Source organism: Lemur catta, chromosome 3 (genome assembly GCF_020740605.2).
Source record: "Lemur catta isolate mLemCat1 chromosome 3, mLemCat1.pri, whole genome shotgun sequence".
Classification (NCBI taxonomy): domain Eukaryota; kingdom Metazoa; phylum Chordata; class Mammalia; order Primates; family Lemuridae; genus Lemur; species Lemur catta.
In genome coordinates this window covers 32,643,065-32,655,497 of record NC_059130.1, presented here as the reverse complement: position 1 = coordinate 32,655,497, position 12,433 = coordinate 32,643,065, and the positions used below count along the sequence as shown (strand labels likewise).

General features: G+C 36.6%; 1 protein-coding gene across 1 annotated transcript; it reads left to right on the top strand.

Annotated features, from left to right (window-relative positions):
• Positions 1 to 895: 895 nt before the first annotated feature.
• LOC123635166 (olfactory receptor 10J5-like) lies at positions 896 to 1,825 on the top strand. The gene is given in 1 exon segment (XM_045547055.1): positions 896 to 1,825. A coding segment is annotated over 1 exon segment (930 nt).
• The last annotated feature ends 10,608 nt before the right edge of the window (positions 1,826 to 12,433 follow it).

Here is a 12,433-nt window from a genome sequence, read left to right as displayed (position 1 = left end):
CTTTTTGACAAAAGGGGCTAGTGTCCCTGCTTCCCACAATTATGTCAAATTGTCTGTCCACCAGATTTTATAAAATAGATAAGCCAGTTGGGCTTCAAACAGCTAGATGATACTTTCCTCCTTCTCTCTCAACCCCTCGTCCAAACCTCAAGTTGTCCTAATCTTTTACTATTATAGTGGAAACTAAACATGTTTTCTCATTCATAATTCTCTCTTCCTGACTTCACTCAAAAGGAGTACTAGAATTAGCAAAAAATATTTTTTGGTGGGACTTGAATGATCATTTTCAGTGCAGTGAAAGTATTTTGTGGTTGTTCTGCTTTGAGGGTACAATGACATGTTTGGACAGTATTACCTCTCTGAAATCAAGTTTCTACACTCAGAATTCAACTGAAACACTGCCTAAAAGGCCCTTTGTGACCACTCTTCAAAGTTTGCCTTCCTTGAATACTTACTGCCATTTTTTCTGAAGACACTCATTTTTATGGTTTTTTCAACATCCACTTCACCAGCATTCCTCCTTGTTAGAGGGGTCTAAGTGGTGGATATCAATATTGGTTGAGACACAGAGCATGACTTTCTCCTTGGTGTCCCCTTTCCCTTCCTAACATCACTATGATGTCTGTGAGGTGTGTAAGTGCTCAGAAGTCTTCATACATAGGAAATAGTTTGCTCTGCAGTGATATTGTTCATTATGTTTGCACGCCAAAGAAGCACAAGTAGGTTTGTCTCTTCATGTGCAGGGATCCTATCCATGAGCATGCTGGACAAAAAGAAAGGAATTGCGTTCACTTTCTCACTTCAGCTATCACTGTCTCTTGCTTTAAAGTCCAATTGCTGATGGAATTTCCTCTTGATGACTTTCTTTATTGCTTTCAGATACTGATGTAACAGAATGTAGAAAAAGAACTTCACAGAAGTGAAAGAATTCATCTTCTTGGGATTCTCCAGCTTCGGAAAGCATCAGATAACCCTCTTTGTGGTTTTCCTAACCATCTACATTTTAACTCTGGCTGGTAACATCATCATTGTGACCATCATCCGAATTGACCATCATCTCCACACACCCATGTATTTCTTCCTGAGCATACTGGCTAGTTCAGAGACGGTGTACACACTGGTTATTGTCCCACGGATGCTTTCCAGTCTCATTTTTCACTATCAGTCCATCTCTTTGGCAGGCTGTGCAACCCAGATGTTCTTTTTTGTCATCCTGGCCACCAACAATTGCTTCCTGCTGACAGCAATGGGCTATGACCGCTACGTGGCCATCTGCAAGCCCCTGGGGTACACGGTCATCATGAACAAAGGAATGTGTGCACAGTTGGTATGTGGGTCCTTTGGCACTGGTCTGGTTATGGCAGTTCTCCACGTGACAGCCATGTTCAATTTGCCCTTCTGTGGCACAGTGATGGACCACTTCTTCTGTGACATTTACCCAGTCATGAAACTTTCTTGCATTGACACCACTATCAATGAGATAATCAATTACGGTGTAAGTTCATTTGTGATTTTTGTGCTCATAGGCCTGATATTCATCTCCTATGTCCTCATCATCTCCTCCATCCTGAAAATTGCCTCACCTGAGGGCAGGAAGAAGACCTTTGCCACCTGTGCCTCCCACCTTACTGTGGTCATTGTCCACTATGGCTGTGCCTCTATTGCCTACCTCAAGCCCAAGTCAGAAAGTTCAATAGAAAAAGACCTTCTTCTCTCTGTGACCTACACCATCATCACACCCCTTCTAAACCCTGTTGTTTATAGTCTGAGGAACAAGGAGGTCAAAGATGCACTGCACAGAGTTGTGGGCAGAAACATTTCTTAACAGGTTAAATCATTTTGTCAGGAGACTTTTAGCCCAGTGTAATATGTGTCTATTCACAAACATGCCACAATACACATGTTCATCAAATACAATGTTTGTTGAGCATAATGTCAGAGAGTAGAAATGCTTTTCTTTTTAATGTTCTAAGGATGGCAGAAAGCAGGGTTTCTGCTCTGGTAAATTTTGTAACCAAACACAAGAGTCATTCCAAGTTGGACTAAAACTACTTGTTTCTGCACTTGAGGATTTTGGTTTTGAATCTTTAGGGGCCCCATTTTATCTGAACTCTCTAATTGTTGAATCCTTGGCTTAGTCTGGGAAGGGCATGTGGAGAAGAGGCAGCGGGAACTTAGGTGGCAGGGGAATGGGGAAAATGAGCAGCAGCTTTCATTTCTCTGTTCTTATACAAAAGAGAAAGCTTTCATTCTCAGGAGTTAAATCATGTTCCCTGCAATAGTCATTTTAGAAAGGGTTTCCTTAATTCTTGGTAATTGAAAAATGAACAGCTTCGCAAGAAAGGGTCCTTCTTTTATTATCTAGCCAAATTAGCTCCTTAAATAGTATTCATTTCTATGTGTATTCCTTCTTTCTGTGCAATCAAGGCAAAAATCTCTGCTGTTCCCTAGTGGCTAAGCAAGGAGAAGGTATAATAGTGGCTTTTCTCTGTAACTGCATTTTTATCCAGATGCACTTTTTCATAAAGAGTCTTCTCAACCTATGGAAACATTTTAGATTTTTGATTTATATATAGTAGCTGCAATAGCACTGAAGTTGTGTTAGGTTTTGGTTGTACTAATTCCAGGGTCCGAGGTAAATGCCATTAACTTCCATTCTCTTAGTAAACAGTGCAAACATCATACTTCTCCAGATACTTATTCATATCAAAATAAACATAACCATGCTATGTTGCTTTGTATCCTTAGTGGGGAAATTTTTGAGATGTTATATGGATCTTCCCACCAGAGTTTTCCTCTACTCTGAGACAGAGCTGGAAGACACTTTCTAACATTTGTTTTCACACACTCATGGTACCCATTGTTATTCCACCTCCAGGTCAGTTCCTATCCATTACTTTACAGTTTTCTTTCTTTTTTAAAAAAAATTTCTAGGCTGAGTGCCGTGGTTCACGCCTGTAATCCTAGCATTCTGGGAGGCTGAGGCGGGGGGATCACTCAAGGTCAGGAGTTCAAGACCAGCCTGAGCAAGAGTGAGATCCCGTCTCTACTAAAAATAGAAAGAAATTAGCCAGACAACTAAAAATATATGGAAAAAATTAGCGAGGCATAGTGGTGCATGCCTGTAGTCCCAGCTACTTGGGAGGCTGAGGCAGAAGGATTGCTTAAGCCCAGGAGTTTGAGGTTGCTGTGAGCTAGCCTGATGCCACAGCACTCGAGCATGGGCAACGCCACAGCACTTGAGCATGGGCAACAGAGCGAGACTCTGTCTCAAAAAAAAATTTCTAAATATTAAGAGGGTACAAATGTTTTAGGTAACATGAATCATTTTTGTAATGCTTGAGTCCTGGCTATAGAGGTGTCCATCATGCAAATAGTGTTCATGGTACCCATTAGGTTAGTTTATTCCTCTCTGCTGCTCCCCGCTCCCATCTGGTTGCTTTTCACTGAGTTTTACTTCCCTCTGTGCACTTGTGTGCTCATTAGTTAGTTCCAATTTAATAGTGAGTGCATGTGGTGTTTTTCTATTCTGAACCACAGAAATAGGGCTGAGCATCTTCTAGGTGACCTGTAATTTTCTGTCTGTTCTACAGAGCCCTATGTGAGGAGATCACAAGCAGGAGGTGAGGGTTCTCTGCTGTGTTCCCTTGGGGCAAGCTGTTACAGTTGGGTGATATCATAATAGGTGGTGGTGTCTCCCCAATGACCAGCACCTCATATCCTTCTAAAGAGTGTCTCAACATGAGGTCCATAGTTCCCTAAGGGTGCCTGGGTAGGTGTCAGGGTTTTTTTTAAAACTTTTTTGAAATTATTCACTAAATTTTGACTAATAAGCACAAGTGTGCCTTTTTCATCATAATCTTAAAGAATTTGCTCTGGTATAAGTATTTCTTCTCCCAAATCCAAGCAGAAACATGAAACCAGATCCAACTTTCCTCTTTTATAGACTATTACTTTTACAATTTCTTTAGGCTCTCTTAGAGATGTATCCTTTGACTTTGTTTTTGCCTATATAGGGACTGTTATTTTTCACAAAATTGGAGAATGTTCTCAGCTTGGAGGTTGAGGGATAATGGGTGTCAGAGGGCAAATGTGCTCTTTTTTATTGAGAGGTTCCCTGCTTTTTCCCATAGCATCCCCTTATTCCCTAAGTGTTTCGATAACATTCCTGTCCCTCCCTCCAACACCTTATGGGTGAGTGGATACCCTTCTGTTGTTAGTTGTGTTAAATACTTTGCATGGCTTTCGACCCACTGGTAGAAGCAGCTTCTACAAGAAAACTGCAATAATATAAAAGTGAGTAGGTCTATGTGGACACGGATCCTTCCAGCATGATGAATCAGGAACAGTGTGTCATTTTGTTGCTGCCTCCCATAATCTATTCATAATACTTGTATTGCCAGCTGATGTGGGGGATATTTTTCCTATTACCATTGTTTTTATCATCATCACCATCATGATTATTCCCTGATATCTCCCTCTATCCGTGATCCTTTATCTTTCTTCTCTTATATAATACATCAAAAATACCTCCATTCTTTTAGTACTTTTTTTGTTTAGCTCTTTCTTTCATCAGAGAAATGCCTATAATATAATTTACTTATTCAATCTATGTATATTTCTCAAGCACCATGTGAAGCAATTAACTATCTCTGAGCTTACCATAATGAGTCATTCAGGGACTCTGCTTCACATTATTCATAGTCTAATTGGGAAAGCAGACAAAATAACAAGAATTACAAAAACTTGCTATAGGCACATGTACAGGATTGTTGTTTGGGGTCAGGGGTGTTATTTGAAAAAAGGAACTGGTCAAATCTATTTAGAAGGTCAGAAGAGCATTCAAAGAGAGATGATATTTAATTAACTTTTTGTGGCATTGGGTCAATTGATGTCTGGGAGGCCGACAAGGGAAAGACGGAAAGCCTGAGCAGAGACGCAAATGCTGAAAATGCCAGATGTATTAGGTGAGCAGATGTTTTATTCACCTCTGTATGCCCACTACCTTGTTGAATATTAGCCTGGTAAAAAGTGGGTGCTTAGTATACCTTTGGGTGAATGGCTGTGTGAACACCTATTAACTATAAAGTCTTATCCAAAGATTTCCAGGTGTATTCTTTGATAGATACATATTATCATATTCCCTCTGTCTACCTTACAGACTTCCCTCACCTAAGGTCAACTAACAGAGAAAATAACCGAGTAGGGGTGACAATCCTAAGAGCATATTTGAAATTACTTTCTCTCATTGCAGGATTGCCTACAAGCAGTTCTTACTTGCTCCATAAGCTCAGTTGACTATCACATAATTACATTAATTAGTCATTTAAAACTAGACTATAAAAACCCTTTCTTTTAAAGGAAACTGGATTAACACTGGGTTCATATGTTTTAGCCATAACCAGGACAATAACTTCAACAAGCTTAAAAATGATTTCTTGATAGCTTGACATATAAAATCAAGAATTAAGATATTTCAAAATTTACCTTTTAGAAAAATTATGAAAAGACTATTATGGATCTTAAAACTTCTGAAATATGATTTGTACAGTCTTAATTTTGTGGCTTTCTGATATCCTTTTACTTTCCCTATTTGCAATTCGTGATGAATTATGGGAGAAAATTGCTGCAGTCCTCTCAACAATAAGTAGAATAAAACATGTTATTAATGGACACAAATGCTTCTGGGAGAAGTGAGGGAAGGAAAGTGGGCAGGAGAGATAAGATTAAGCCAAAGACAAACAGGTAGTTTATGGTTAAGCACACAGAGCTTAACTTTTAAAAAGACACATTGAAAACGTGCAAGAATCCAAGTCAGTTTTGTTGCTGCTGCTGAGGTGTGTACACCAGGTATAAGCATGTGTGTGTGTGTGTGTGTGTGTGTATGTATGGACATATATATGTACACATACGTGCACATGGGTGTTTTTGTGGAGAGAGTGCTAACATATAAAAGTTTTAGATGTTATAAGCATTGTGATAAAAAGTGCTTTATTTGTGTTATTTCATTTAATATCCATCCCTAATATTTATATAGCTCTTTACAGTGCACAATGGTCTTTCATGTTCATGACCTCAGTTGATTTCTCATAGCACTCCTTTAAGGTATTAGCCTCCCATTTTTCAAATAAATCCACTGTGAGTGGATAGTGTAAATTACTTTCCCAAGTTCACGTACATCATTGGAGATAGAAGTAGGACTAAAACAGAAGTGAGCCTCAATTACAAATCTGTTAATTCTAAATTCTATGCTTTTTATTACTTCATCCATATATCCAAACGTGTGTGGGCATGTGCATGCACAAACACACACACAATTTATTAATTCTCATCAGAGAATAAAGTATCATGAATAAGTAAACTTTAATTTTAGATGTTAAAGCATCATTTCAACCAGTATTGACAGACTCTGAAATGTCCTCGTTCCTTTCCTGCCTTTGTAAACAAAGTATATTGATGAGCATGAATATATTTGTTGACGTGTTTTCATGGACACTTAACTATACCTTGTGTTGTGGTTCACTGATATCTTCAGTTGGAACTGAACTTAAATTAGAGTCTTTGCTTCTGAATTTAAAAACCCTCATATTTCAGTATTTTATAAAATTTGTATTAGCATTGTATGATTTCTGACTTTTTAAATTTTTTAATTTGTTAATTCAAGAAATATGACATGCATGCTCACTGTGAGTGTCAGGCACTGGGTTAGGCACTAAGGATGCAGAAATAAATAAGACCCAAGTCTTGCTTTCAGTAGCTAATGATCTACTTGCAACTCTTTTCAATGCAGTGTGATTGGTGTTATACACACTGTACTGTGAAACCCCAGAGAAAAAATATGGCTTAACTCGGTGAATTTCATCCTTGCATGTATTGGTAGGAGAAGGAAAAGGTGAATAAGTTTGGCAAATCCAAGCTTGTATTCTAGTAAGACTTCCTGACATTGAGCCTAGTCAGAGATAGCAAGTGCATCAAGGTTAATAAATCCAGAATCACTGTAGTTTATTATCCACAATATACAGTATATATAAGTACAAAATGCTCAACGTTGGAACAAACAGAAAATTATGATCCATCATTAAGAGAAAAATCAGTCTACATAAATCAATCCTAAGATGATGAGCTACTACATATAGGTTCAAAAACTTAGAGAAAAATATGTTTATGGTGAGTAAACAGACGTAGAATCTCAGTCAAGATATCTAGAACTACTTGTACCCACTTCCCCACAGAGCTCAGACTTTCAATAACCCAGATGCAATGCCGTGTCTATGAGGACACCCAGGAGATGAATGGAACCCACCATCTTCTTCATTCTTGCCAAGACTTCACAGAAGCTTGTCTGCCCCATCTTCATCTGCCAACTCACCCAGTGGAGTACCGCGACACAGTGGTAGGTCATTTGTTTCTAACAATGGTTCTGCTTTCCCAGAGTAAAAACAAACCAACAGGAATGAGGTGTAATTTTGGATCAAACTCTGTGGATAGACTCCATTTACACTGCACATAGTTAACAGTGTGTTGTGCTAACTTCCTACTGTGCATCCCAGCAGATGAAAGCAGGTGATTCATGCACAGATGTGTCGGGACAGTCAGAGACACAAAGAGGCAGTGTTTCTGAAATCTCTTATGGAAAGCATTCCACAGGAATACTACTAATAATGACAACAATAATAAATAACAGCTAATATTATGACACACCAAAAAAAAAAAGAAATCTAGAACTCAAAATTAAAATATTTGAAATAAAAAAATTATTAATCTGCTTTACAATAGATTGGAATAGGTAGAAGAAAGGGTCAATTAACTTGAAGATAGATTAATAGCAATTATTAAATCTGAAAAACAGAGATAAAAATGAATGAAAAAGTGAATAGTCTCAATGACCTGTGTAACAATGCAAGAAATATAATATACATTGGAGTCTCAAAATAAAAGAATAAGATATTTTGCAAAAATATTTGAAGATATGCTGGCCAAAAATTTTCAAATTAGTGAAAAATATAAGCTTATGGATCCAAGCATCTTAGTAAATCCCAAGTAGGATGAATAAAAAGATCATCAAATCTATGTACATCAGAATCAAATATTTAAAACCAAAAGTAAAGAAAAAATCTTGAAAGTCATCAGATTAAAATGACATATTACATATCAGGGAACAATAATAGTGTTAGACCGGAATTCTATATCCAGTAAAACTAACTTTAAAAATAAAGGTGAAGTAAAGATATTTTCAGATTAGTAAAAATTGAGATAATTTATGCACTACCAGAAATGCCAAAGAAAGTTCTTCAGGCTGAAGGGAAATGACATCAGATATAAGTTTTAGATTTACAGAAAAGAATGAAGATCACTGGAAATGGTAAGTATGTGGGTAAATATAAGAGAATATCTTGTTCTCCTCTCAATTATTTTAAAGAATATATTATAATTTAAAGAAAAATATTTTGACATTATTGTGAGGTTTATAATGTGTGTTGATGTCATACAAATGACTGCTATCGTAGAAAGAAAGAAGTAAATGTAAATATACTGTTAAGAGATGCATTTGTTTAACAAAAAGTGGTATAATTTAATTCTAAGAAAAATTGTGATGTTATGAATTCATATGTTATTTCATCAGGCAACAATGAGAAGAATAATGCAAAGACATATAGCTAAGAAGGAAATAGAGAAATAAATAGTAAAAAATATTTATTTAATTCAAAAAAAGGGAAAAGGAGGACCAGAGGAACAAATAATGGATGGAACAAATAGAAAAAATAGCGAAACAATAGACAAACTCATCAATATAATGTAATAATTATGTTCAACTTAAGTGTACCAAACATGGCAATGAAAAGGCAGACATTGTCAGAATTGATGAAAAAACAAGCAAGACCCACATATGTTCTATTTTACAAAGAAAAATTTGACATAAAAATACGTAGATAAAATGAAAAAAAAGTATGAGGAAAGATATATTAATAGCATGCAACCTCTAATTATGCTAAAGTGTTATACCTTCCATAATTTCCTTTAGCATCTTCGGTAATGTAGAAATTATCTCAATTTTCACTGTCTAAAAGTGTCTTTTATCTTCACTTCTAAATTAATATCAGACAATGAAGACATCAAGACAAGAAATATAATCATAGATAAGAGAGAGATTTCATTATAATAAAGGGCTAATTCATCAGTAAAAATTAGCCCCTACCAATCAAATGTGTATACTCATAATAATGGAGCTTCAAAATAAATAAAGCAAAACCTAGGAGAATTAAAGAGAGAAACAGATAAATCCACAATTCTAATCAATACTCCTCTGTTAGGAATTGATTGAACAAGTAGACATAAAATAAGCCCATAAAATAGCTGCTCCATGATATCTATCAATTTGACCAACTGATATTTATAGAACATTCCAATAGCAGAATACATTTTGTTTTCAAGTGCACATAGAAAGAAGAGAGAACATATGATGAATTATAAAACAAGACTCAATGAACTTATAAGGATTAAAATCATACAAACTCTATGTTCTCTGACCATAATGAAATTTAATTAGAAATAAAACAAAAACTTAAAAGTTTAGAAGTTAAACAACATACAGCTAAATAACTGATGGATTAAAGAAGAAATTATGAGATATTGGCAAATATTGTGAATTGAATAGAAATAAAAGCATAAGATATTAAAACTTGTGAAATTCAGCTAAACTAGTACTCAGAGAGTAAATTATAGTTTGAATACTTATAATGGTAAAAATGCATATCAGTCATGGTCCATTCCTGAGACAGAAATCACACAGTAATTTGAACAATGAAAGTTTAATATAATGAATTAATTGTAGCAGGGGTTTCCTGTTGGTTTAGTGACATATGGACCCACATATGGCTAGATGGCAGTCTCATCTTCCTGCAGAATGGGCTATTGTTGCATTTCCTGGTAGAAGCATTTCCCCCATGGGAGCTAAAATGATCAGAGCTCAAGGATGCTGGGAAAGGATGGAAAATTCTGCAAGTGAGTTATTAGATGTAATAGGACTGAAAGAAAGTATTCCCGCTTCCTCTCTTTAACTCCTGGATCCATGAATTCTGGCGAGGGGAAAGATAGTAGTACATAATTGTGTGATTTGCAACACAAACTACATCCTATAAAACAGAACACTATAATTTCAAGATATTTCCCAACTGGGGTTGTAACTGAGTTTTTAGTAAGCCATTCATCTTTCAAGTACAGCAACTATATCTGGAAGATGGAATATGTGGTAAGACAAGTTTATTCCATGGGCATGAGCCCATTGCTGTACTTCCTTTCTGTTAAATGAGTTTTTTTGAGCAGATGCAATGCTATGGGGAATGCCATGATGGTGATTAAGGCATTCTGTGTGTCCACAGATAGTGGTGCTGGGAGAAGAATTATGAGCATGGAAAGCAAATCTATGTCTAGAATATATGGCTATTCCAGCAAAGACAAATTCCTGCTCTTTCCATCATGAAAGAAGCCCAATATAATCAACCTACTACCAGGCCAGTTCTTAAGGAGTGGTGCCATATTTAGGGCTTATTATTGGTCTCTGCTCTCAGCAGATTATGTTCTCAACAGTAGCATTAGCCAGGTCAGCCTTGGTAAGAGGAAGTCCATATTGTTGAGTCCATGTATAGTCTCCATCCCTGCTAACATGACCACTTTGTTCATGGGACCTTTGTAAAAGCACTGAGTTATTTGGGAAAAGAGGCTGACAGGTATCCACAGAGTATATCATTTTGATCACCTGTCCACTGTAAGCTTTCACTTTGGTCGGTGGGCCACAGTAATATTTTGGGTCTCAAGATGTTAGCATCAGTTTAGGGGCAAGGTCAAGTCATTCCTGAAAGGTCTGGGGTATTTTCTATTCCTCAGTGCAGTCACTGTAGTATACAGCCGCAGATCCCTTTGGGGGAAGTTTTGGTGGAAGAGTTACAATGTTTGCTTGCATTAGTGATGCAGGATACTTCCTCAAAGGGTCTGGACCTGTCTTTCAATCAAGGGCTCTGGATCTGTGAATTATCATAGGTCTGGAAACTGGTTACGAGATTTTAATGCTCCACTGTGTTGTCTTAAGTCAGATAATAGATGTAATATTAGCTCAGGTCTGACATAGTCTCTGGTAAGTTGGTTCAAAGACCCACCCTGTGGTTATTTTCTAAATTCCTGGATGTATAATAAGAATAGACACACATAGCAACTGCCAGAATACCCAAAGTGGCTCCATGACCCACAGGATGAGGGCCATTATGGTAGGAAGTATGAAGTGGAAGCCCTTAGAAGTTCCTCTTCTTACCAAGATTGTGAACAAGAAGCTATACTGCATTATTACGGGAATTGTAGAGACTAATGGCACCATAAAAGACTTGAAAAGAGCAAGGATGATTACATCTATCACCTCCCTCTTTAATTTCCACAATTTTATTTGTGAAGAAGTTAGATGTGAATTGGACAAAGACTGTGGACTATTATAAATTTAATCAGCTTGTGACACTAATTGCAGTTGCTGCCCCAATTGTAGTATCTTTACGGGAACAATTGAACTTAGCACTTGGAACTTGGTATGTAGTTATTCACCAGGATGATCACTTTTTCTCCACTACAATTTTGGGGACAACCAGAAGCAGTTTTTAATACCTGGCAGGGCCAATAACATACTTTCACAGTCTTACCTTAAGGCTATGGTAATTCTACTACTGTCATAATGTAGAGTTTAAAAATCTTGCTTATCATAATATTTCCTAAACACTACACTCATTGGTTATAGTGTAATGGCCAATTGGATGAAATTGTGCAAATTTGATCTGTTGAACAGAAAGTAACAAGCACTTTAGATGCCTTAGTAGGAAATGTGTGAATGAGAGGATAAGTTCTAATTCTACATCAGTCAGGGCCCAGTTAAAAGACAAAAAACACTTAATAATTTGAATAGGGAGTTTAATATAATGAATTATTAACTATGAAAAGGGGATGGAGTAATGAGCTATTTGACAGTTATTAGTAAAAAATAATTCTAAAAAAATAGAAATAGTAGATATAATAGTCATTACCCCTATGGCTAAGATAGAATAGTGTGAGAAAACAAATTTTCCCTGGCTTTTTTAGTATTTTTGTAAAAACCTGTCTCTTGAGCCAAGGATATACAATAAGAATAACGAATGTTTGCTTTCATTTTCCCTAGAAACATTTTATTTCTTGCATTCACTGAGGATTAGATCTGTAGCTGTTTCTTTCCCCTAATGGTGGAGCTAATTGCTTTCATACAGTAAACATTCTCTTATCTCCCCAAAAGCCAAATGGTTACATTTTGGGTTAGGCACTTAAATTAGAGCATTATCTCCCCATTTGTTTACATTTTACAAGGAGAGCCATCCAGGGCCCTGAAGAAATTTTTAGGTTGTAAAAGCCATAGATAATAGGTTTA